Source organism: Punctularia strigosozonata (assembly GCF_000264995.1).
Source record: "Punctularia strigosozonata HHB-11173 SS5 unplaced genomic scaffold PUNSTscaffold_24, whole genome shotgun sequence".
Classification (NCBI taxonomy): domain Eukaryota; kingdom Fungi; phylum Basidiomycota; class Agaricomycetes; order Corticiales; family Punctulariaceae; genus Punctularia; species Punctularia strigosozonata.
The window spans coordinates 114,408-137,775 of record NW_006767456.1 but is presented as its reverse complement, the minus strand read 5'-3'; the positions used below and the strand labels follow the sequence as shown (position 1 = coordinate 137,775).

The 23,368-nt window shown below is 57.6% G+C and overlaps 9 protein-coding genes across 9 annotated transcripts; 5 read left to right on the top strand and 4 right to left on the bottom strand.

The window, feature by feature from the left end:
* Positions 1 to 174: 174 nt before the first annotated feature.
* Positions 175 to 1,582, bottom strand: PUNSTDRAFT_116966 (uncharacterized protein; the record flags this gene model as incomplete). Its single annotated transcript, XM_007389162.1, has 5 exons — positions 175 to 283; positions 345 to 817; positions 891 to 998; positions 1,046 to 1,260; positions 1,318 to 1,582. The coding sequence occupies 5 exons, from the start codon at positions 1,580 to 1,582 to the stop codon at positions 175 to 177; spliced, it is 1,170 nt and encodes a 389-aa protein (XP_007389224.1).
* A 2,535-nt stretch (positions 1,583 to 4,117) lies between these two features.
* On the top strand, positions 4,118 to 5,397 carry PUNSTDRAFT_139447 (uncharacterized protein; the record flags this gene model as incomplete). Its single annotated transcript, XM_007389161.1, has 2 exons — positions 4,118 to 5,005; positions 5,065 to 5,397. 2 exons carry the CDS (start codon positions 4,118 to 4,120, stop codon positions 5,395 to 5,397), a joined length of 1,221 nt encoding a protein of 406 aa, XP_007389223.1.
* A 1,306-nt stretch (positions 5,398 to 6,703) lies between these two features.
* Positions 6,704 to 11,645, top strand: PUNSTDRAFT_93924 (uncharacterized protein). Its single transcript, XM_007389160.1, has 11 exons — positions 6,704 to 8,287; positions 8,386 to 8,921; positions 8,979 to 9,788; positions 9,843 to 9,982; positions 10,038 to 10,365; positions 10,425 to 10,466; positions 10,521 to 10,583; positions 10,636 to 10,757; positions 10,822 to 10,980; positions 11,042 to 11,177; positions 11,207 to 11,645. Exons 1-11 carry the CDS (start codon positions 6,973 to 6,975, stop codon positions 11,411 to 11,413), a joined length of 3,858 nt encoding a protein of 1,285 aa, XP_007389222.1. The 5' UTR covers positions 6,704 to 6,972; the 3' UTR covers positions 11,414 to 11,645.
* A 214-nt stretch (positions 11,646 to 11,859) lies between these two features.
* Positions 11,860 to 13,683, top strand: PUNSTDRAFT_109320 (FAD/NAD(P)-binding domain-containing protein). The gene is made up of 8 exons (XM_007389159.1): positions 11,860 to 11,939; positions 11,998 to 12,206; positions 12,263 to 12,334; positions 12,394 to 12,785; positions 12,841 to 13,014; positions 13,076 to 13,192; positions 13,230 to 13,280; positions 13,343 to 13,683. The coding sequence occupies exons 1-8, from the start codon at positions 11,872 to 11,874 to the stop codon at positions 13,655 to 13,657; spliced, it is 1,398 nt and encodes a 465-aa protein (XP_007389221.1). The 5' UTR covers positions 11,860 to 11,871; the 3' UTR covers positions 13,658 to 13,683.
* Positions 13,684 to 14,112: 429 nt separating this feature from the next.
* PUNSTDRAFT_109317 (uncharacterized protein) lies at positions 14,113 to 15,019 on the bottom strand. Its single transcript, XM_007389158.1, has 2 exons — positions 14,652 to 15,019; positions 14,113 to 14,598 (listed from the first exon to the last, which is right to left on the bottom strand). The coding sequence occupies exons 1-2, from the start codon at positions 14,918 to 14,920 to the stop codon at positions 14,352 to 14,354; spliced, it is 516 nt and encodes a 171-aa protein (XP_007389220.1). The 5' UTR covers positions 14,921 to 15,019; the 3' UTR covers positions 14,113 to 14,351.
* Positions 15,020 to 15,498: 479 nt separating this feature from the next.
* PUNSTDRAFT_146998 (uncharacterized protein) lies at positions 15,499 to 17,674 on the top strand. Its single transcript, XM_007389157.1, has 11 exons — positions 15,499 to 15,621; positions 15,700 to 16,030; positions 16,094 to 16,252; positions 16,317 to 16,386; positions 16,436 to 16,499; positions 16,582 to 16,638; positions 16,693 to 16,701; positions 16,759 to 16,846; positions 16,911 to 17,031; positions 17,080 to 17,155; positions 17,219 to 17,674. Exons 2-11 carry the CDS (start codon positions 16,003 to 16,005, stop codon positions 17,609 to 17,611), a joined length of 1,065 nt encoding a protein of 354 aa, XP_007389219.1. The 5' UTR covers positions 15,499 to 15,621; positions 15,700 to 16,002; the 3' UTR covers positions 17,612 to 17,674.
* A 420-nt stretch (positions 17,675 to 18,094) lies between these two features.
* PUNSTDRAFT_77990 (FAD/NAD(P)-binding domain-containing protein) lies at positions 18,095 to 20,230 on the top strand (the record flags this gene model as incomplete). Its single annotated transcript, XM_007389156.1, has 7 exons — positions 18,095 to 18,617; positions 18,669 to 18,754; positions 18,807 to 18,864; positions 18,973 to 19,659; positions 19,771 to 19,909; positions 19,962 to 20,094; positions 20,147 to 20,230. 7 exons carry the CDS (start codon positions 18,095 to 18,097, stop codon positions 20,228 to 20,230), a joined length of 1,710 nt encoding a protein of 569 aa, XP_007389218.1.
* Positions 20,231 to 21,153: 923 nt separating this feature from the next.
* PUNSTDRAFT_139441 (uncharacterized protein) lies at positions 21,154 to 21,974 on the bottom strand (the record flags this gene model as incomplete). The annotated part of the gene is made up of 6 exons (XM_007389155.1): positions 21,154 to 21,282; positions 21,333 to 21,360; positions 21,424 to 21,455; positions 21,508 to 21,650; positions 21,726 to 21,742; positions 21,793 to 21,974. The coding sequence occupies 6 exons, from the start codon at positions 21,972 to 21,974 to the stop codon at positions 21,154 to 21,156; spliced, it is 531 nt and encodes a 176-aa protein (XP_007389217.1).
* Positions 21,975 to 22,037: 63 nt separating this feature from the next.
* On the bottom strand, positions 22,038 to 23,367 carry PUNSTDRAFT_123247 (poly hydrolase). The gene is made up of 3 exons (XM_007389154.1): positions 23,040 to 23,367; positions 22,382 to 22,989; positions 22,038 to 22,333 (listed from the first exon to the last, which is right to left on the bottom strand). Exons 1-2 carry the CDS (start codon positions 23,353 to 23,355, stop codon positions 22,433 to 22,435), a joined length of 873 nt encoding a protein of 290 aa, XP_007389216.1. The 5' UTR covers positions 23,356 to 23,367; the 3' UTR covers positions 22,038 to 22,333; positions 22,382 to 22,432.
* Between the last annotated feature and the right edge of the window lies 1 nt (position 23,368).

Below are 23,368 nucleotides of genomic sequence, written 5' to 3'. Positions count from 1 at the left end.
CGTAGACGATGAGATTTGTTCGAGCTACTCCACTGCGATGATGTTCAACGGCTGATCGGATTTGACAAGAGTGGGTGATTGCACGACTATCGAAGACTACAATACACTTGATGCCTGCAGATGGAGACCCGAATAATCCCAAGACTGAAAGGAGAAACGTCGCCAACCTATCCGTTAGCCCATTTGCATTGCAGACAGGTCGCCCATCATCCACGACGTGCCAAATGCGCCGAAGTTGGCCACGTCGTTGATCAGCTCGTCGTACGATGTCGTATCCATGCCGCTGCGTCACCACCATTCATCAGCTACGTTGTCCAAAACAAAGGGAGAAAAAAACAACCTACTTTAGCCACCCAAAGACGTCCAGGTCCGACGTCGACGTCGAGAGCATCGGAAGCTCCTGCGCCGCCGCGTGCACCGTCGGCGCTGCCTGCATTCCCGCCACCTGCGGGACGACGGGCTGCGCCCGGACCTGCGCTTGCGTCTCCGCCCGCTCGCGCTCCTCGCGCTCCACGGTCTCGTCCGCGTCGGTGAGGCCGCAGCAGCCCGCCGCGCCGGGGAGGGTACGGAGCGCGCCGGGCTGGAGCTTGGCGCCCCACGGGCCGGCGATGATCGTCTCGTACACGGCGTCGTACAGGAGCCCGCCGAGGCTCATGCGCGCGCGAACGTACATTGCCGGCCGTTTCGGCGGGGCTGCGGGCGTGGAGGAGGTGGAGGTGGTGGAGGAGGAAGGGGGCGAGTTGGCGAGGCGGCGCGAGAGGAAGCGGATGATCTGGCAGACTTGGTCGGCCTCGTCGCCCGGGGTGAGCGAGCGGCCCTGGGAGTGAGACGGGTTAGCGGTGGAAAGGGGGCGGGGGCGGGAACGGGTAAATGGGTTTGGTCTGATTTACCTTGAGGAGGTCGTAGGCACGCATGATCTCGCGTAGGATCATGTTCCGGTCTACGGTGAACTTTTGGGGGTGCGTTGTTTGGAGGGAGGCGAGCTTGAGGAGGCAGAGCTGAGGGAGATGTCAGTCGGCAGCGTCGGCGGGGAGAGGTAACGTACGGTGGCGTAGACGGTGCTGAGCAGCATAGATCGCGGCCAGAAGGCGGCGTTCGTGTCGGGCGCGGCGGCGAGCTTGTGGAGGATCTCGAGCATGCGGATGGAGGAGGTGTAGCACGAGAGGAGGTCCATCGGCGAGGCGAGCATCATGTCGTCCTGAAGGCCGTAAGTGTACAGCTGAAGCTTGACCTCGAGGAACGCGATCGCCACGCGCGGGTCTGGACGACCGATCAGTCGCTTCATGAGATGAGAAAGGGAAGGAAGAGGGGACGTACTCATGGGGCTGAGACCGTTCTCGATGTCGACGAGCTCGCTGGCGAGGATGCCGATAAGCGCCGGACCGGTGCTCGCGTCCTGTCCCGACTTGGAGCGGACGGAGTGGCCCATGACGGTCGAGAGCCGGAGGGCGAAGCGCTGGATGCGGAGGAGCTTAGAGACGTCCGGGTCGAGCGAGATGAGTGGGTCGGCGGCGGCGGTGGAGGGGTGCGAGGCGGAGGCGGTCACCCAATCGTCCGAGACGCAGGAGGGGAGGCCTAGCATCGATGCGATGCTGTGAATCGCGTTAGCATTGCGGCAGAGGATGATGAGGGAGAGAAACGAGAGGGTAGCATACTCTTGGTGAATGATAAAGCAGTGGGCCCAGGTTGAAGTGCGCTCGCGGAGCTCGTCAGCGCTGAGCTGGATCGCGAGGCAGAACTCGCGCGCGAAGTGCGGGCGGTGAAGGCCGAGCGAGAGCGCGAGCTGAAGGGCCTACATGCACCCGTGTGAGCGTTCCGTCAGCGCAAAGGGTCTAAGAAGAGACATAGAAGGACCCTACGAGGCCGGAGTAAAACTGTAAGGTGGTCCATTGATCCATTGGTCAGCGCCGCAGCGTTTACGTGGAAATGAAGGAGACGCACCCAACACACATCCTCGCCGCGCACGGGCCGGGACGATATCGGCCACTCGCAGTGGACGAGGAGGGCCTGGACGGCCTGGACGTTCCGCGGTGGTGCTATGAAGCACTGAGCGATCATTTCCTTCGTTTCACGGCCGATCGCGAGGCAGAGGGCCGGGTCGCGCGCGCGGGGGATGGGGTGGCCCGGCCGCGGGCGGGAGGCGACGCCGCAGAGGGTCCAGAAGAGTAAGGGGGAAGTGGAGAAGGTGGAGAGAGGCGAAAGGGTGGATGGGAGGAGAGGGAGGTGCGGGTGGTAGTAGGTAAAGTATCTAGAGAGAACGGTAAGCCAAGGCGGAAGGGGGAAGGGTGAATGGACGGTACTTACTCGTCAAAAAGGGCATCGATCTCGAAACCGGAGAGGTGGACCGAGCCGCAGACGCGGTCTGGAGAGGGAGAGAAAGGGACGGCCCCGGGTGGGTGGCGGGAGGCGCCCAGAGCGGGAGCGGTCAGCGCCGGTTCGGGAGCGGCGGGGGCAGGCGCAGGCGCAGAAGCGCGGAAGGTTGAGGAGCCCGACTCATCGGGCGACGCTGCAGCAGGTGCATGCAGTCAGCGTGAAGGGCAGAAACACGATAAAAAGATGACGTACGAGTCGGCTGAGGGGTGATGAGGTCTTGAGAGTGGCTCGTGTCTTGTGGCACCTCGTCGGGCTTTCTAGTAAACACAGAAATGTTGGAAAGGGGTACAGGCGGTATAAGACTGTCGTGTACGCACTTGCGAACATTTCGACGCTTGAAAGCCGGGTCTACATAGCACGGTCTGAAGCATGCGAATTCACGGCTATGTCAGATTGCTGATATCGAGACAGGACGCAGACGTACCGCGTGTCGCCCTGGGCTACGCATCGCGAACAAGGGTCCGGGAAGCGTTCCTGGAAGTCGCAGCGGTTCTGCAAGCGGACAGAACGGCAAGCGTGAACACAAGTACGAATATCAGGGGAGGGTGGGTAGCGTATTCCGGGAGGCTTACCTTTCCTTGCCGGCAGTTGGTGCACACCTGGTTCGAGCGCTTCCACTTTCCTTTCTTCTGGCGTTGAACTCCGCTGTGATCTTCCGTAGACGACATGTTGATCTGTTAGTTGGTCGTGCCAGTTGATCAGAAGTACAACAGGGTGGACAGGGGTTCTGCGTTGAACGTTCGAGAGGTAGTATATGTTTAAGGGAGTAAATATAGCGAGGGCGACACGACAGCTTTCGGCAGAGGTAGATCATGGAACATTGCGTCGGCTTTGCCGCAGTAATAATCTCGACCTTCTCTCAACAGTAAGTTGTCCGTCGGGACGGACCCTGGGGGGAAGGGGAGGACCGGCAAGTGAGCGGTTGTGCTGCCGGTGGCGGTGCTTACGGAGAATAGGCTCGGTCGGCATTGGCCGTGTCGTAAGTCGATGACGAGCTCGAGGATGTGTGTATTCTCTTCTCGTACTTTGGGCCGTGGTATCGATTGAACCACATATCTTGGGCTGCTCTCGAACGTAGATTCTTGAAAAGGCGCTGGCTCTCTACGAGGAATCGAGCAGGGGCCTGCTGCCTTCAGGGCCCACCGCTCCATGCGATACTAACGTCGGTGCAAGTTCTGGCCAGTACTGGGCTAGTACGATGCAGCTGCCAGCGACTTCCGCTGGTTAGCAGAACAGGGGGGCAACAGGGGGCAACCCAACTCCTATGACCACCTCCTCTATTAGACTTTTCTGGCTCATGGGAATCCCGACGACCACGCCCGACACGCGCGGACTCCGTCTGATGCCCGCTCATCTCCTGGTCTTCGTCCGACACCGCCGCAGGCGGGCATGGCCATGGCACAGACGCTAGCATGGGACCGCCCCTCCGGTCCCGCTTTGGACTCTGGCGCCGACGAACGAGGGGATGAAACGCCTGGAGCAGCCTCATCGGCGAATGGCCCCTGGCTCGGGTTAGGTAATTAGGCCCGCTGTCCGGTGACGATGGGCGACCCTGGGCGGGGCGGACTGAATATGTAAAGACGGCCGTGAGGCTAAACGGACTGCGCTGCTGGCGTTTTTCTTATATAAATCCGGCTGGTGCTGGCACGCCCCCAAAAATTCCACTTCTCCCGCAGTGAAAAATCAACAACTGCGCCTTGCTTTCCGTTGTCGAATGTCTAGGATGGACTCTTCGTTGGCAACGATGACCACGACGGCTACGGCGACCAACGAGGTTCCCTCCCTCCCGTACGAGCTCCTGTCCGCCATCGCGGCCCATTTGCGTCCGCGCGACCTCCCGTCGCTCGCTCGTGCCAGTCGCACGCTCAACGCCGCGTCCGAACCGGTGTTATACTGCACATTATCCTCCACCTCCCTCCGCCCGCGCGCGATGTGCGCCGCCCTGCGCAGCGTCCGGAAGAGAGGGAGGGGCGCGTGCGTGCACGAGCTCTCGCTGGATCTATCGTGTTGGACGAAGAAAGTCGCGGGGAAGGAGCGAGGACTGCTGTTGAGGGGTTTTGGGACGCTTGTCCAGGACGCAATAAGAGGGATGCACAACTTGGAGAGGGTGACGATGTTGGGGTTCGGAAGCAGGATGACGAGGGCGGCGGTGGACGGGTGTGACGCGAGGCTGAGAGTGCTTATGGGAGATGTCATGCCGGAGGTGCGGTGGTTAGAGGAGCAGCGGATGCTGGAGGTGCTCGTCCTCGTTGACAAGGAGAGGAGGAACGAGAAGGCGGAGTTGCGTGTGTCGGACGCCGCGCTGCCCCGGCTGAGGATCTTGTGCGCGGGTGCGGATGTCGTGAGGCAGCTCTCGCTTGGACGACCGGCGCTGGAGCATGTTGCGCAGGATATCGCACTCGCGACTGCGTCGAAGGACAAAGAAACGAACGGGGACGCGGACGACCAACGGGTACAGCATCCGGGGCGTATGCCGGCATTGCGCACACTCGGGATACAGTACCGTGCGGTGGATGACGCATGTGTCATACGCGCCGGGTGTCCGCCGTTCGACGGGATGGATGGTGCGGGTCTGTCCTTCGAGGGCGTGACGCGTCTGGATATATACGTGCCGACGTTTCATCATTTCGAGGTACGGGCCTGCTACTGCCCCTGGATATCCACGATGGACTGACGAAATCGTGATTGTAGGCACTAGCGAGCATTGCGCCACTCGTGCAGCGCTTCCCGGCGCTGCGCGAGCTCGAGCTCGCTGGCGGACATTTGTTCGGAACCATGGATAGGGAGGCGATGCGCGTCGCTGCGGAGTCGTGGAGGGCGCAGTGTGGCACACTCCAGGAGGTGGTGTTTAGGGACCGGGCGGACGCGGGCAGGTACAAGAGGAATGCTGAGGCGAGGGTCTATGCGTACGATCAGGATGAGGGTGGGATAAGGAGGGACGAGCGCGCGGATGGGCGGTGGATGGAAGCAGGAGGAGAGTATGAATATTGGGCGGATAGGATGATCTGGGCGGTGAGGAGATAAGTTGCTGAAATTCGATTCACCGGGATGCTTTACATCTCGCTTCCGCGTTCTACATGTACACGACGGTGAAAGCCTCGACGCGAATGCAACATGGGAACATGCGAACAATCGTCACGTCGTTTTGGGATGTCCATGTGTGCTTTGAGTGTGGTGCACCGGGTATGGAATCGTTGTCGACTCCCCAGGCCAATGAACACATGCATTGATGCGGAAATACGCGATCACGCATGCTAGTCCTCGCTCCAGAAAGCACAATCAACAACTGACGGCCTTGCAAGCTTGACGCAAACCGGCGATCATAACACGCTGTTGCAACCTCGATCCCCTTCGATCAGAATGGGCTGTTGTCGAACATAGCTAGAACTCATTGAGGAGTTTGCAGGGAGTCAACCCATTTCTGAGTGGTAAGGGCGCGTAGTACAACGTCGTCGACGTGCAATTCGCCATGGGCTAACAGAACTGATATGCAGATGACGATCAACTCGAAACTATGACGTGGTCCAGAATAATGAGCCTTGAGCTCTCCCCACTTTGTGGGCAGGAAGCTCTTAGTGCAGTGTTCAGCGATGCACGGAAGCCGAGGGTAACCGGCGTGAGTGTCGAGCCAATGCCTATCATACTGCTTCTGTTTGGAGTAACATTTCCAACAATTTACGGCCGGACACTATACTTTCGGGCAGCTATTCCCCAGCACCTTGATCGGTAGCGGAGATGGTGGAGCTAATTCGCACTATACCTATACACTAAGCGATGTTCAGAGGGTCGAGAAGCAGCGCACTATACTCCCGCCGCTGTCTGGGTAGTGTTTTCTGGTTGCAATAAACATATATGACCCTTTTATGCTTTTTACGGTACGATATGTAGCATGCAACACGGAATACAAGACGTCCGAGTGCGTATTATGGTTCCAGGACACAACCCACGGAGCAATAGCATTCACTGATAAGTACAGCCAAAAAAAATTGTGCGTTCCTGCACTTCGCAAGTTCTGCTTCATCTGGCCATCTGGGCCTACTACATCACCCGAGGCTTACTGTTGTCGTGCCGCAGGCGCATATATGAGTAGAATATATCAATCGAGATCTGTCATACCCGAGAGACGATGCGCGAGCGTGTGCAGCGCCACGTCTCTTTTCGGGCGTGTGAATTGCCTCTTCCGGTACGGGCCCCTTCGTGCCCTCCTGTTTCGATTCCACGAGTGGCGTACGTGCAGCGCAGCAACCGGCTGTTCCGCTACCGGGACCTCGTCGGCAATCTACCTACCTACCTCCCCGTTTGCTCACTCGATAAATACGATGTGTTCAATCAAGTTGTATTTTCATCAACGCGCCAGATTGTGCGCCGCCTCAGGTGCTCGACATCTCCGATTTTAAGAGCTCGACGCCGCCGGGCGCTGTGCTCGCTCTGACGCAGCTCCGTTTATATTTACGTACCCAACATCTATAGCGCTAGCCCCAGCACCTATGCATCACGTGCCCGCTCACTGACGCAACCCGGTACGCGGCACCTGGCTCCGCATCCGTCCTCCCTCGACGTCGGGGCGCACAACGCAGCTCTCGCGTTCCTCGCCGTCCTATGAACATCCCCAACGTCCCCGCCAACGATAACAGCCACTTGAACGCACCGCCCAGCCGCCGCTCGTCGATCTACTCTACCGCCGCCCCGCGCCGCCCGCTCCGCCGTCCTCCCTCGATCCGCTCGCTCGGCGCGCCTGGCGGGAAGAGCAGGGCCGCCGCGCCGCCGAGCGTGTCCCTCGTCTTTGCGCAGCCCGAGCTAGGCAAGGGTCTGAAGAGCGCCGTAGACCATCTGCCGACGATCGAGCGTACGCCGAGTCAGGAGGGTGTGGAGGAGGAGGAGGAGGCCGATATGAAGCGAGGCAGCGACGTCGTGGCGCCGGGCGAGGAGGACGAGGGGAGCAAGAGACTCAAGGTCGCCGACGATGCGAGCGCTGGGGCGACGACGGGGGATATGCAGGTGGACCCGCCAGCTGCTGCTGCGCCCGCACCGGTCGATGTGCAGGCTACCGATACTGCCACCGCTGCGGCTGGTGCTGCGCCGACCGATGCGCCCTCGACGAGCCCTTCGAAATCCAGCGCCATCGCGTCCTGGTTCGGATCTATATCACGCTCGAAGAGCAAAGAGCGCGCGCCAATCGCCGTGGCGCCGACCCCGGCAACAGCAGAACAGCAAACCGCAGCAGAAAGTACAGAAACCGCGGCTAGAGAACGCGCCGCAACGTCGGACACAGTGCCTGCTTCATCAGAACGCGCAGCAGCAGCAGCAGCACCCGCGCCCGCTGTCGATCTGTCCGCCTCTCCCGAGACATCTCCCTCCCCGCCGCGCTGGATCCCCTCCTCCCGCAAATCACACGCGCGGAAAAAGTCGTGGCTGAGCATCACCTCCACCCCGTCCTCCTCCCCCACCCCACACAATCAGCACCCTCAACAACCCCAAACCCAGACTTCCCCCACCAGATCCGCGGGCCCGCGCTCGCCGCCCCGTCCCCCGCTCTCCGCCGCGCCCTCCATCCCGTCCTCCATCGACGAGGAAGTTCCCGGCCTGCCGTCCTCCCCCACCTCGCCCTCCCATCTCCGGCCCCCGCCTCCCGCGCCGACGCTGTCCCCCTCCGCGTCGGGGACATCCACGATCAACCTGAATCCGACCGCGTCCCGGTTCACGCTCAGCATACCGCTTCTAGGTCGGCCGAAGGTCCCCCTCGAGCGCGCCGTCGCGGCGGCGCAGGCGGAGGACGTGCGCACGGCGGCACCAAAGGGGCCGGAGACGCCCGTTGAAGAGCGCGTGGCGCTTGCGCAGGCCGAGGACGTAAGGGAGGGCGACGTCGTGCCGGAACGCCGGCTCGCGGAGGAGGAGAAACGCGGCGTGTCGAAGAGTGCGTCTCTTCCTTCGTCCTTCCTCTCTGCGTGTCCTTTTTCGTCGTGCGGGCGCTGACGAGATACCGTTTTTTTTTTATATTTATCGTTTCCGTAGCTGTGACGAAACCCGTCGGGGGCAACGCGGGTGAGGACGCCCGTCTGTTGCGCAACTGGGTGTACGTGAAGTTGACGCAAGACCCCGACGCAGGTCCGAGTCCGGCTTCGGGTGACGCGTCTGTGGGCCCGGAGACGATGGTCGTGCCGCCGCCGTCGTCGTCGCAGGAAGCAACGAGCTCGACGTGGTGGGATTATGTACCTGGGTTTGGCGGCGCTACCGCTCCCGCTTCCGCGAAGGAGACCGAGCCCGAGCCCGTCCCTACGCCGAAGCCGGAACGTGCACCGGCGCACGAGCACGGGCGAGAAGATTCGACGTCGACGGTGCGGCCCAAGGCGGCGTCAGTGTTCTCGGGCGAGACGGCGCGCTCGGGCTCGAATCAGTCGTCGTGGCTGGCGCCGTGGACGTGGTACGGCGCGCCGTCGCCCCTGGGGAGGGGAGAGGTGGATGCCGGAGGACCGGCGCCCGGAGAGGAGAGGGAGGAGGACGGGACCACGCGCGCGGAAGCTGTCAAAGCGGAGGCGCTTGCGCGGGAGGTGAGCATCGTGTTCGTCCTGTTCGTGTGCGGTAAGGCTGAGATGATGGGGGGGCAGGAACGGGAGAAGGAGGAGGAGCGGGAGAGGGAACGGGAACGGAATCCGGTTGGGGAGACGATCGAGCAGCATCGGAGCGGCTGGGCGTCGCTGTTCATGAGCAGGGCGTTCACGGGTCGGACGATCACCGCCGCGGGAGAGGGCAGTGAGGGAGGGGAGATGGAGGTGATGGACGTCCCGGACGAGGTCGACCCCGGTCCGACTCCGGGAGAGAAGGCGAAGGGCGAGGAGAGGGTGCGAGAGCGTAAGGAGGCGGAGAAGCGGGATTCGAACGCGCGCGAGCCGAAGAAGAAGAAGGGCACCACCGTGCCGCCACTGACCGACTCGACCTCGGTAAAGGACCGGACGGCGCGCCGCGCGGCGTCGCCATCGCCGTCCCCGTCGAAGAGGAGCAATAAGAGCGGGAGCTCGACGCCGACGGGCCCGAGGTCGGGCGTGCCGAACCTTGTGCTGCCGACGTGGGCGGATACGTTCCATAAGCCGCCGAGGTCGGACGTGCCGGTCCGAAAGGGGAGAAGCGGAGTGGTGGGTAAGGGATTGAGGTATTTGGGAGAGGCGCTGCAGGCCTATGCGGAGGGCGAGGACGGAGGGAGGGGTGGTAGGGAGAGGGGGAAGGGGAAGAGCAAGGAGGAGGAGTTTGGGAGGGCGCTGCCGAAGGCGTGGGACGTGGTGGAGGGCGCGAGGGGGACGCAGAAGGGGAAGGCGGCGGCGGCTGTGGAGGGGGACGTGCTGAGGGGAGCGAGGAGGGTTGTTGTGTTAGGCATCCACGGCTGGTTTTACGGAGGGATGATGCGGACCGTCCTCGGCGAGGTGAGTGCTCGATGATGGTGGTGGTTGGGTGGAGGACTAAATGTCTGTGACCAGCCGACGGGAACGAGCACAAAGCTGGCGAACATGATGTGCCAGGCGGTCGAGGAATTTGAGGCCAAGCACGGCGTCAAGTTCGAGAAGGTGACCAAGATACCGCTCGAGGGCGAAGGCAAGATCGAGATCCGGGTCGAGAAGTGCGTATTTCCGCACCTGCTCGTCGCCAATACTCACGTTCGCCTTGCGCAACAGGCTGTACAAAGCGCTGACGGAGAACGAGGAGTGGATGGCGGACCTGCGCGCCGCGGACGTGGTGTTCGTCGCCACCCATTCCCAGGGCTCGGTCGTCTCCACGCACATCCTCGATCGCCTCATCCGAGACGGACACATCCGCACCGCGCGCAGTGTCGCGGCGGATCGGCTAGCAGCGGCGGGCCAGAGCATCGCGGCGGGGCTCGCGCCCGGTGCCACTGGACTCGAGTCGAAGCCGCAGAGGGTGTGCTGCCTTGCGCTGTGCGGGATCCACCTCGGCCCGCTGAGGTACCTGAGCGGGAGCTCGTTCACAAAGCCGTATATCCAGGTGAGCTGGTTCTGTCGCGTGGGCGGTGCGTCAACCGGATTACTGAATGTGCGGTGCAGTATTTCGAGAACGCGGCGGCCATGGAGTTGTTCGAGTTCCAGGTAGGGGCTTCAAGCGTTATGTGGGAAATACGGTGAACCTGACAGTTTGGCCAGAACACGGAGAGCGAAGTTTCCAAGAGCTACGTCAATGCTTTGCGCAACGTGCTGGATCATGAGGTAAGAGAGCCTGCTCACGGATGAGAATGCTGGATTGACCACAGTATTCCAGACCAAGATGCTTTACGTTGCTTCGCTTGACGATCAGGTCGTGCCGGTCTATTCTGGACTCTTCACTGCCGCATCGCATCCACTCATTTTACGCGCTATATACATCGACGGAGATGCTTACTCGTAAGTCGTCGTGATGATCTTCCGCGGTATCCGACATCCATACTTAATATCGGTCGTTTTACAGCTCGTCGGACTTTCTGTCCAACCTCACCGTATTATTGATCCGCATATTGAACGCCGGCCTGTCGGACAGCCGGCTTCTAGTCCATCTTTCCGAGGCCACGGCTGGCTCGTTGAGCGGCGTGGGGCACTCCTCGGCATACGAGGAATTGGCTACGTTCACGTCAGTTCCGTTCCATCTTCATCTTGGAGGCATCGATGAAGTTGACCTGTGTTTTCGTTAGGCTGGCCGTAAACTACCTCTTCCTCACCGACAATGGTCAGACCCAACATGCCAAACTAGACCTAGAGCACTTCAACGCAAGCACGGAGCAAAACGACTACGAGGCGCGTTCACGTTCATACGCTGCGCTCTTTTCTGTTGTAAGCGCTGACGCGGGCATCCGTAGATACCCTGGGCTCTTAGAGACCTCATCGCGGACGAGCGCGTCGCGCAATACTTTTCGCGCGAGTTTGCGCAGCTTCGGGACGCGTTCGACGACTGGCGGCCGAAGACGACGATCCTTCGGGACATCAAGCGCAAGCTGCAGCCGATACAACGGCTGTCGACGTTGAGCGTTTCCCCGCCGTCGCCTACGCCGTCCAGCAAGCTGTGATACACACGCAACCGTCTTTTATCGACACAATTTCCTTCTGCTCCTGCAACCATACGAAACTCAGACGGACTCTCAATAGCCTCGGTGTACGGTTTATATCATCACATTTCATGGCCAACACTCGTCTTTTACACTTTATTCACCGCGAGATTACTCTACGATTTGCTGGAGGCTAGTGCAATACCTGTAACATCACACCGCATCCGACTTTGTACACAAATGTAGATTTAGCAACGATAGTGCTCTGCCGATGCGTCCAATGATATGATACAGCTCGTGCCGAAGCCGAAGGCTTTGGTCGCGTGCATGTTGCACGCGCGTCTCGCCCAAATCTTCGCTCGGCCACGACGTTCTCTCACTGCCGATATTCTGGGACTCCAGTGAGAAACACGGACCGATATATTCACCATGCATACACATAACCCAGCCAACGTTGCTTTGGGCGCGCGACGGCTGACATGTCGGCCGGCATCGGTTCTGCTGCTACGGGAGCGCAAGTTGCCCCTCGCTTTAGAGTAGCGATATGGTCTGTCGCTTGCGGCTATCCAACGAGACGTACCGTCAGCTAACGGGGGCGCTGATAGTGGGGGCGGATTAGGAGGCTTGACGCTGGCCGCTACCCTCGCGCGGCATTGCTCCGACATCCAATGCGATGTGTATGAAGCGTCGTCGTGGATCAGCACCGCGGGTGCGGGGATCGGGACCTGGCAGCGGACCTGGCGCATCCTGGAACGTTTGGGCTTGGACCAGGGTCTTGTGGAGAAGGCGTTTTCGCCTCCTAAACCAGGAAAGCGTGAGTTGACCGTATCTATCCCGTGCGGCATGTAACTGAGCGTGTTCCTTGAGCAGACACGGCGCTAACGCTGCGTCGCTCGGACATTTCGGACGGAGGGTTCAACTTCTACGATCTCGTAGCACCATGTACGTTCTCATGCGGACTTTTTGGCCCCGGAACGTCCAAGCCTCACTGTTATTTGCAGACGGGATGACACCGCTCCATCGCGCAGACCTCTTCGACGCCCTTTTGCGATCTTTACCCGAGACCTATACCGTGCACACGTCCAAGCGCCTCAGTGCGTACATCATGTCGGAAGGCGAAGCAGGATCCGTCACACTGCACTTTGCGGATGGCTCGACGGCGACTGCGGACATCCTCGTCGGTGCGGACGGCGTCAAGTCCAAGACCCGCGCCCAGATGTATGCCGATCTTGAGAACGCCGCGTGCACAGATGAGCACCTCGGACGCTATCAAGATCCCAAATGGAGCGGCATCATTGCGTATCGGAGCGTGTTCCCGACTGCAGAGTTGCTGGCGAGATTCCGGGGCCACCCCGTCGCCTTTGGGGCTGTCACGCATTGCGGGAAGGGTAAGGTCAGTCTGGCTTTTCCTTGTTCCTGCAGATGGCGCGTTGCCGACGTTCTGTCAGAGTATCATGGCGTACCCCATCGCGAGCGGCAAGATGATCAACGTCGTCGCGTACGTGTCCGACCCGTCAAAGGAGGGGATGCCTTTCCCGCGAAAGTGGGAGACGCCGGCGACGTCGGAGGAGGTCCTCGCGGAATACGAAGATTGGGAGCCACAGGCGCTCGCGATCATCAAGGTCAGCATGTTGCGCATTGTATCTGCCGTGTGTCAGGGTGTGGAAGTGATGCAATTGCTAGTGCATGACACAAACCTCGGCCTGGGCGATTCACGTCGTTGACGCTTTACCTCATTACGTTCACGGATCCGTCGCTTTATTGGGAGACGCGGCAAGGCATTCTCTGAGATACATGTGCGTCGGGAACGGGACTTACGTCGTGATTCATCTGTCAGGCACATGCAAGCACTCCCTACATTGGCTCAGGTGTTGGGCAAGCCATGGAGGTGAAGTACCCGAGCCTTTCCATCTATCTTTCTCAGCTATGCTGATGTTGCCTACGACGCAGGATGCCTACATTCTTGGCCGGCTCCTCGCTCATCCTGCCACCAACTACGGCAACCTAGCTGAAGCGCTGAGCGTCTACGAAGACGCCCGTCTTCCCGTCGCCAACGCTGTGGTGCAGCGGGCACGTCGCGCCGGCCGATTGTACCAGTTCGACCTCGACGAATGGTACGATGGGCAGCGCGGCCCGGCGGAACGTAAGCAACTGGACGCCCTGAGTGACCAGGTCTATCGTCAGTTTGAGTGGATATGGGGAGACGGCCCGGACGTCGCTTGGGAAGAGGCCAAGAATGTCTGGGAAGCGCGATCCTGTAGATGATGGATGTCGTTATGAGCCTATGACCTTCCTATCATGATGTTTGACTGTTCGGAATTTAGAAGGAATGAGAGACGGCGGGCGAAATGATCGCAAGTTACAAGCTTCTAATTAGAAGCTTGTAACTTGCGATCATAACCGGTCAGGCACCACGCCGTGAGCATGACTAAAACTTACATTCGCATTCTTCGAATCCTTCAGGACGTTGAACGTGAGGATCCATGTTTGTGTTCTCCGGGACCTTATGAGAAGCGCAAGCCCGAGAGCCCGAGAGCCCGAGAGCCCGAGATGGCCGGCAGACGACCAACTGACTCCGCCCCCCGGTTCCCGCATACTGTAGGCACCGTCAAGGTCGGATTCACGGCCATGGCGCTTGGACAGCGGTGCCTTGCTGCGATCCCCAGGAGCGAGCGCGCGGGAACCTCGCCAGGATGATTAGATTTGTGTAGGACCATCTTGTTAGGTACAATACGTAAACGCGTAAGTACGTAGATCGCGTGCATGGTGAACGTTTGCGGCGTACGTTCATTGAACGACGAGGGCCATGTACATTACTGGTGCACGGCGTTCAAGCTACAACAACATTACATCCCAATATTAATACTTTGAACACCTTCCACGACCCACGATGCTACTACACGTGCGCATAATGATGCGCAGTACATTCTCCGAGCTAACCCCCATGACCTGGTCCCCCTCATGTGCTGCGAATTTGGCTGACGGTGCACGGCCCTTTGTTGAGGACCTTGTATGCAGGGTACTTGCCACCCTCGAACGGGATCTGGAAGCCAATGGTGGTCTCACCCGAGGGATAGCTGGTGTTGTGTCCGCCGCCAGTGGTATCGACCGCGATGACGAGGCCCTCCCCACCGCCGACGACGTAGGCCTCTCCCGGATTGTTGGGCAGGGTGATGTGCGCGAGTCCGGCCGTGAAAAGCACGTATCTGTAAAGCGGTGAGCGATATGGTTCGGGTTGGGGGTGCGGACGAAAACGTACTGGGGATGAGGCGCGTTGTGCACGCCGCCCTCGAAGTGGGGAGGGAGAACGGTGTACGTCGCGTTGGCGAGGTTGCCGAGCTGGAGCGTCGACGCGCCCGCCGTGCCGGCGCCGGTGGAGGTGGTGAAGGGCGCGTCAAGCTGCCAGCACTCGAACGCGGAGTGCTTGTGCTTGTCGGTCACGATCGCGGTCGCAGTGAGCGCCTGGTTCGCGGCGAATGCGACCGACGATGCCAGGAACGCGACCAGCAGCGAGGACTTTCCGAACATTATTTTGGGTGTCGGAGAGAAGGTCAGAAGCCCGGAAGGCGGTGGTGATGAGCTGCGCGAAGGGACGGAGCCTGCTGTGTTATCCTACACCGTCGAGTGTTTAAAGGCAACCTGAGGTCGTTGTTTACTGCCGTCGTCCACGCTGCCAACTGTTTCTGATGCGAACGGACTAAAGGTTTCAAGCGCGGCGGGCCCTGGCGCCATCGAGGCACGCCGACCGGGGAGTGTTGTCGCATTATCCTCGCACATACACGCCACCGGTTCCATCCGGCCATCATGCGGCTCTAGGAGCCAAAATGAAGGGCCGAGCAATCGCTTTGCAAGAGGGAATTTGACGGGGTCGAACGCCACGTACGACATGAATACGGTGGGCCATGGTGAGGTCGATTCGATGCTCTTCGATCCATGAGATGATAGCTCAGCACGGTTCACGACAGATACCTGATAGAAGATCAACGGCACTCCCTACTAAGCTAGTAGTAGTACTGTTCGTCGCTCGCGGCTCACGTGATGATGAAATATTCTGCCCACCGAAATCGGCTCACGCGACACCTCCTGTGGCGGATATGCATTCATCCATAGCCGTGGCATGCTCCAGCTCGGAACAATCACGTTGTCGGAGTTTCCCGTACTTATCTCTCGGAGTTCCGTCATGCACTGATTCATCAGTTGTGGGCTGCGAAGGCAGCCGAACGACCAGGGTGAGTGGTATCTGGCTGATACGCTACTCACACAACGTCCCCTCATCTGTGTCGTGCGGCGACCATGAATGATTATAGAACTGGAAACCGTCGTCTGCGGAAACCATCAGAGAATCGGCCGTGGGTCCACGCCAGGCTCACGAGATGTTGAAATCGTGTTGACTTCCGAAGATCGCTGCTGGCTAGTGAAATCGAGCTGTCATCATGGCGCAAGTTATTCTCAGCCCCTCGAAGCGCGTCGTTCTAGTGGGCAGGCCCGCTTCTTTTTTGATGCGGAAAATATATGAAGTTGCGGAAGGGTAATATAACTGCGCACAAGCGAGTCTTCTTCCTCCCCTCGAGCGCCGCTGCCGCCTTCATGGTCCCTAGGAGCGTTGTACGATGATCACTTCACTGGAGCAACTGAAAAGTGTGTCTTCCCGCTTTCGCTTGATATTTCGGTAATTGTGACATTAAATTTTGGCCTCCGTAGTATCTAGCGGCGTGTGCGCGTCGATAGCGATCATTTCGACGGTGCTGCGCTTGTATCTTCGTCGAAGGCGCTATGGCTGGGACGACGGCTTTGCGCTGGTCTCCATGATCTTTCAGATCGTGCAGATGGTTGCTGTGTTTCTACATCTTCCGGATTCAAGTAGGCGTCTCTGTTTCGTTGAAGTAACCAGCGCACTGAATAAAATCTGGTTCTCTCTTGACAGCGGCTTTGCCCCACTTGACCAACATCGCGTTGTACTACATAATGGCTACCACCTTCTATTGCATAATCTGGTATGGCTGTCCATGATTCAGACGTGGGTAGCACTGAAGCACCGCACAGGACCGCGCGTCTTTCTATCCTTCATTCTATCATCCGAATTGACTCGCACCAGCTTCGAGCTAAAGTGAGCTTCTCCTTCAGTCTTCCTCCAGGCTGACTGGGTAGTTGACGCTTGTTTTCGCCTTTTCTCATCCGCCGATGCCCAGATACTTCGTTGGGTCGCTGTCGTCTTTGCGGTGATTCTCGTCGTCATGAATTGCCAGGTACGCATCGTCCCTTCGATCATAACCTACACCAACTGAGTAATCGCCGTGCAGCTATTCTGGGTAGGTCGTCATCATCTGATGGATGGCCTGCATTGAGAGTTGAGGGTGCGATCGCAGGTTTGTGAACCCATAGGATCCACCTGGAAACCTGCAGCATTTCCGCAGTGCCCGATAGGCAAGCAGGTCGTTACGACGCAGCTTGTCAGTGAGTATCACGTTGTTCACGATAATCGGTCGCCGCCACGTAACTCACCAACATCGCCTTTCAGCCGACATTCTTTCAGATCTCTTACTCTTATCTATACCGCTACGGCTCCTAAGCTCCATGCACACGGACAAAGCAACGAGCCGTCGCCTGATGATCATTTTCTCCACCAGTGTCGTGACAACGTGAGTTCATGAATGTGATCTTCCTCGCGGGATACTAACATACGACAGTATCGTCTCGCTCGTGCATGCCGCCTTCATATTCGAACACGGACAACTCAAAATCGTGATCGCTGCTGTGGTCGAGGTATAATGTCTTCGAGCTCCCCATGACTAGCATAGTACTGATCGCCGGGCCTTTCGCTGCCAGAACGCGGTCTCACTCATGGTCTGTAACGTCCCCGTATTAGCCACAGCCGCGCTTCGCGCCGTCGGCCAACGCGACTCCCTCGACGACACGAGCGGGCGCGATCCCTCGTCGCGGTACAGCACCGGTATCAAGTTCCGCAGCCGGACGCAGAACACCACTTTCGGCTCTCTCGGCCGCCCGACGGGGAGCGGCAGCAACGGCCAACTCGGGGTCCACGTGAGCACCCATGCAATCACGCTCACGGATATCTCGAGTGGGATCGGTGAGGGGATCAAGGGGGACGAGTATATTGTTGAGGGTAGGGCTGTGGACGGGCCTGATGTGGAGAGTGAGCGCGCGTCGGAGGCAAAAATTACTTGGGTTACGCCGGAGCGATTTGATGTGGACCGCTAGGTTACGTTTGTTGTGTGTTGTATATTGTTTTGTGTTTTAGGCGCAGACTTGGATGGGATTCAGATGCGCAACGCACTCGATCGTTACAGAGTCGAGGCCATTCATAGCGTTCAGTTGGAGACTGTTCAGTTCGTATACTTAGTCGGCAAGAGGACAAGGATGAGCGTTGAACGGAAGCGGAAGGTCGTAGGTCACGCGCACCGGCGACGAATTTGGGCAGCCGTGGCATCGTCGTTTCTCGTAGTTCTTCCACACAGTGCGACAGACATACTCTTGATTGCGCAGATTCTCTCAGGATAGATACCGTGGGCGAGACTCTTTCTGATTCTCCAGAGGCTACGGAATGAAGCGAGTGATAATCGGACGAGCTGGAACCCCCATATGCGCGCATGGGAACCCACCGAAAGTTTCGCCTTGCGGTTTCCCATGCATGGTGAAGCGCTATACAAATCACGACAAGGAGGACAAACTCTGAATCCGACTATGAGCAGCGAAATAGTTCGAATCGCGGCGGACTGGCTTGACAGTCTCGGTCAAGCGTTCGCGTCAGGAGACGCCGAGACGATCGTAGCACTGTTCCAACAGGACGGCTGGCTGCGAGATCTTCTGACATTCAGCTGGGACTTCCGCTCTCTCCGCGGAACAGATCAAATCATCAATTATCTCTCTCAATATATTCCCTCTGCTAGTATCTCCAACGTCAAGCTCGATCGCCGTACTGGACTGGAGCCTTCCCTTGTATCCCTGGGACCCGATCTCGACAACATACTCGAGGCCTCATTTACGTTTGAAAATGCTTCTGGTAGCGGTCGAGGTATGATCTACCTGAAGCAAGATGCCACGCAACAGTGGAAGGCATTCATCGTCTTCATGACGCTGGACGAGTTGCGTGGGTTAGAAGAACAAGACCACGAGTCGGGCCTATACGGTGGGCATACGATTACATACCAGGAGGTTCAGGCGAGGCGCGTTGCAGAGGTGGAAAGTGATCCTCAGGTCCTGATCGGTGAGCCACAAGCTGCCTGTCTATAGTACGATTGCTCACAGCCGGCTCAAGTCGGGGCCGGTCAGACAGGGCTGCAGGTTGCAGCCCGCTTCAAGCAGATGGGCATACGGGCCATAGTAATAGATAAGAACTCTAGGGTAAGCATGCTCGCCTTTGCAACCGACCTGACCCGTTCACGGAGTTTGACAGGTCGGTGACAATTGGCGAGTCCGGTACATCATGTTCCCGCATCATACTCGAGCCCTTCGTGATCCATCCATATAGCTACCCCACATTGACTCTGCATACCACTCGCGCGCATCATCAACGTAATATTTGTCTCTATCATCGGTTTCCTTGGCTCAATGGCCCACAGTCCTATACGCACCATTTCCTTCCACATGGCCGAGATTCACTCCAAGAGACAAACTTGCCAACTGGCTTGAGCAGTACGCAACCTCTCAGGATTTGGTCATCTGGACGGATTCCGAGATTGTGCCTACTCCGAGCTACGACCCTGGCACTAAGCGCTGGGGCGTCCGAGTTCGACGAGGGGACACAGAGTATCTCCTACATCCTATCGATATAGTCATTGCGACCGGCACCCTCGGCGATCCCTTAGTACCCCTCATCTCTGGGCAGGATACGTTTGTAGGCGATATCATGCATTCATCCCGCTTTCCCGGTGGTCAAGTCTTCACGGGTAGACGCGTCCTAGTGGTCGGTGCAGGTAATACGTCGGCCGACCTTTGCCAAGATCTGGTGCACCACGGGGCTGCATCTGTGACGATGGTTCAGCGTTCGTCCTCGGTCGTGGTTTCTGACAAATACATGGCTGGCTTTTTCGAGGGGAGGTGGCCGGAGGGTGTTCCGTATGAAATAAGCGACTTTCGGACGGCCGCCATGCCTCTTGGTCAGACGCGGGAGATTCTCCAGAGGCTACAGCAGTATGCTCTGGAATACGATAGCACCATGCACGAAGATTTGCGCAAGCAAGGTCTCTCTTTGAGCAACGGTCCGGACGGCGCAGGTTTGATATGGACGTTGTTTAGTCGATTAGGCGGTGCGTCCTTCCCTCTTCTTACAATTTCTGAGTGACCTATGCATATATAGGTTACTGTGAGTTACGATGAAGTTCATACTGCCGAACCATTTTCTGAACATCTTGCCTCAGGGATCGACGTTGGCTGTGCTGCGTTGATTGCTGACGGCAAGGTCGAGGTTAAGCAAGGGGTAGAGGTAGCCAGATTCGACAAGAACGGTATTCTGTTCAGTGATGGCACAGAAACGGAGGCAGACGCCGTTCTCTTCGCGTGCGTCCTATTTGCTTTGAAGTAAATGCAGAGCTGAGAGAGATCGATCTAGGACTGGGTACCATAATATGCGCGATACCATACGCAAGATATTTGGCGATATCATCGACAAGACATCCCCTGTGTGGGGCCTCGATGATGAATACGAGTTGCGAGGTTTCTATCGCCCTTCGGGCCAGGAAGGGGTGTGTACATGATTGGTCAGCCGGTTGACGCGACTCTCATTCAGTTCGCTAGCTCTGGTATGCCGCCGGTGACTTCAGCCACGCGCGCTATCACTCGAAACATCTTGTCAGTGGGCATTCTTATCCAAGCGGATAATTGTTGACACCTCGCTATGCGAACATCAGGCGCTACAAATCAAAGCTCGGCAACTGGGACTCGTCGTAGATAAATGATGGAGGAACGCATAACAGAGTTGAATGATTTCGCCACCGAGTCCGCAAAGGGATATAACCAACAGCGCTCTGTCGAATCCTGGCTTGCACTGCTATGTATCTTCACACAACGCAACGTTGAATTACCGCTTTCGTATAGTCGCTGATCAGTTCGTGGGTCGTCAAAGAAGGGTGACCCGCTGATTTCGGGGTCAGTGTTCGCCTACATGACTTCCCCCTGGATAACACACGCACGTATATAGAACACAGACGTGCTCGGGTCGTCGCAGCCTCCTACTGTGCTCGTAGCACTGATAAGGCAGGTGGCGTTGCCCGTATATCCGAAGCTGCTTGGATCGCCGTTGATAGCGCTGAACATGCTGCATTGCAAGTAAACGTTAGTCTAGGAAGCATTCGTTGTGCGCATAAGTACGTACTGGGCAAGGTCCACGAAGGCGAAATTTGTACCGTTCGCGGAACGAGAGTCGCGTAAATAGGCGAACACCCGGCTTTGAAGCCCTTTAATTGCTGTATGGGGGCTATACATCTAGTTCAGATGTCGCAATGAGCTGGAATATGAAAGCCTATGAATGGGTCGGATCATACCCCATGGATCAAGATGTTCTTTGCGCCGAACACTTGCAACTGCGCAAGGTTGCGTTCCTACATACGCGATGCGGGCCTTGAAATCAATGGCAGCCCGTTTCACGTTTCGTGAACCCACGTAGGTAGCATAGGCCAAATCCCAATCTCCTCCTCCTGTGAGAAAAATAGGCGACGTGCCGTCAGAAATCACGGAATCGCATCACATCCCGATTTCATCTTGGCCTTGATCACTTGGGGAAATGTGAGGTCAAGCCAACAAGTTTAGAGGAGCCCATACTTGATGCCAAAAGCTACCGTGTACAAGGTGGTTTCCGGCGTCAATGGATCCAAGACGGTTCCTTGGACAAAGAAGAGCCGCATCTCGTCATTGAAGTCTGTGCGAGCCGTTTGCTGTGACTGCGATAAGGTTTCGGTAGTCAACACATGCATATGATACATACCGTGACGTTGCGTGTCGTGTTCCATGCGCTTTCATAATCGAGTGCTCGTAAGCTTCCTCTGTTCCCGCGTCCAAGAGGAAGGGCTACGCACGCTCGATCTATCACCGCCCCGCCCCAAGCGTACTTTATCAAGAGTGTATGGCTGCTCAATGGATCCAGGTCCATCCCCACTTACGTCTAGTAGCTTAGCACTCAATGACGTAGCTAGATTCTCGACCCAGATATAACCATTGGAAGCCCGGCGATTCTCCGACGTGCGCGAGCCCGCAGAAGGTAAGGGTGGCCATAAGACAGGAGGTACAGGGACCGTACCATTCGCTATCAGGAGGTTCAGCTACACATCTTAAACACTGAAGATGCGAGACTTGCAGCCGTTCGACGTCCAAGAATCACCGAAGGCTACAACGGTTCTGTGAAGAGCATCAGCATCAGAATCCCCACCGATGCTTTCCAAACATACTTGGTGGTGTTGAGAGAAATACCCGCATTGACCTCCGTGTAGTTCGCTGAGCTCAAAGATCCACACACGGGCTGAACCGCTAGCGCCAGCGGATTGGTAATGTTGACCAGAGTAGGGAAGACCTCATTCGCCCTCGCAAACACAGCGCGCAAATCGAGCGCCACCAGTATGAATGACAACATCGAAGTGATGATAAACACTGCGATGTCCTGGATGTTCGTGCTTAGAAGACTGAAAGTTGGCTTCTGGAAGCGGACTCAATACCAGTACCACGTCGCTACATGAACATCAGGAAAAATCGGACTATCGAAAGAGTCGCTTATTGGGTACCGAAACCCTCTAAAGCTACTAAATTAGCACGTTTTAGCACGTTTTAGAAGGTTTTTAGCAAATCCGGTTTTTCCTGATGAACGTCGAGGAAATCGCGCATCATCAGGGTATCCTCTGAGCTCCTTCACCAACTTGCGAACGTGGGGTTCATCATATGAAATGTACGCATGCCCTGGTCCGACGCAACGTAGAGCCGTGCAACATATCGGTGCTGAAAACAATGTGAGATAATGGAACCGCATGACGCATATGTGCGCACCTATTCGAGGATATGAGAGAAGGGCACCCCTCCGGGTGACCATCGAAGGACTCAGGCGGCCCGCTCTACCGCGTCCAACAACGGCGCCAGAAAGCTGAGAACCGCCGGAAGACATTTCTTGCCTTCGTGCTTCACTCCCGGTACGATGGACAGAGTCGATCGTACTCCGATACGGGTCCAGGAGTCGCGAAGGATCTGTATGCGCTCCAATCTGGTGCTACCCTCCTCGAACTCGTTCTTCGACTCAATCATCTTCGTGCTCGTGTCCTTTTCTCCGACAACGAAGTGGACAGGTACTTCACTCATCTGGCGGAAGTCCGGGCCGTAATCCATCTCAAAGACTTCTTGGATATTGGAGACGCCTAGCGGCCACGCATGCTGAGTATTCGGGACTGTAATGCGACCCGGAGCGCCGATGGATAGTCCGAGGAGTCTGTGAGGATGCAGGTAGAAGAAACGATGGCAGAACTGGCCACCGCCGCTGAAACCATGCATGAAGAACTTGTCTGTGCGGATACGCCAAATATAGGCGGCTTGATCCACCATGGAAAGCAAGATATGATCAAAGCGGATGGATCGATAGAGAATCTCCTTGTAATTGTGGACATCTGGAATGCGCGTCAGTACAAGAGTTTCCCCATAGCATCCTCATACGTACCTGCAAAGTCAATGATCCCACATGGAAACAGTGGCGCGAGTACGACGCAGCGGTGCTCTTCTGCGAATGACGCCATCCAGTCTATTAGCTCCCCTGCCTTGCGCGCCGTCCCATGCACAGCGACGACGAGGGGCAGTTCGGGACCATGAAAGTCATGAGACGACGGAGTGTATACAGTGAACGAGAACCGCTGATCCAGAGCAGAAGCAAACGTCGGCGCACGGCCGGATAGAATCTGGAGTGCTGGGTGACCAGGTCTGAATTTCTTCACGCGAGCTGCCGTTTCTTCGAGCTTCTGGATGGTATCATCGTTCATGCCTAGCGTAATA

Excerpts from the sequence above, each read along its gene's own strand:
- PUNSTDRAFT_93924 (XM_007389160.1), top strand. The coding sequence starts at position 6,973 with ATGAACATCCCCAACGTCCCCGCCAACGATAACAGCCACTTGAACGCA. Across the intron at positions 10,981-11,041 it reads GAGGAATTGGCTACGTTCAC|GCTGGCCGTAAACTACCTCT; the intron begins GTCAGTTCCGTT and ends TGTTTTCGTTAG. Across the intron at positions 11,178-11,206 it reads CATACGCTGCGCTCTTTTCT|ATACCCTGGGCTCTTAGAGA; the intron begins GTTGTAAGCGCT and ends GGGCATCCGTAG.
- PUNSTDRAFT_109320 (XM_007389159.1), top strand. The coding sequence starts at position 11,872 with ATGTCGGCCGGCATCGGTTCTGCTGCTACGGGAGCGCAAGTTGCCCCT. Across the intron at positions 12,335-12,393 it reads CTACGATCTCGTAGCACCAT|ACGGGATGACACCGCTCCAT; the intron begins GTACGTTCTCAT and ends TGTTATTTGCAG. Across the intron at positions 13,281-13,342 it reads GTGTTGGGCAAGCCATGGAG|GATGCCTACATTCTTGGCCG; the intron begins GTGAAGTACCCG and ends CCTACGACGCAG.
- PUNSTDRAFT_109317 (XM_007389158.1), bottom strand. The coding sequence starts at position 14,920 with ATGTTCGGAAAGTCCTCGCTGCTGGTCGCGTTCCTGGCATCGTCGGTC. Across the intron at positions 14,599-14,651 it reads CACAACGCGCCTCATCCCCA|ATACGTGCTTTTCACGGCCG; the intron begins GTACGTTTTCGT and ends ACCGCTTTACAG.
- PUNSTDRAFT_146998 (XM_007389157.1), top strand. The coding sequence starts at position 16,003 with ATGATCACTTCACTGGAGCAACTGAAAA. Across the intron at positions 16,031-16,093 it reads TTCACTGGAGCAACTGAAAA|TATCTAGCGGCGTGTGCGCG; the intron begins GTGTGTCTTCCC and ends TGGCCTCCGTAG. Across the intron at positions 16,847-16,910 it reads CGTTACGACGCAGCTTGTCA|CCGACATTCTTTCAGATCTC; the intron begins GTGAGTATCACG and ends ATCGCCTTTCAG.
- PUNSTDRAFT_123247 (XM_007389154.1), bottom strand. The coding sequence starts at position 23,355 with ATGAACGATGATACCATCCAGAAGCTCGAAGAAACGGCAGCTCGCGTG. Across the intron at positions 22,990-23,039 it reads TGGGATCATTGACTTTGCAG|ATGTCCACAATTACAAGGAG; the intron begins GTACGTATGAGG and ends CGCGCATTCCAG.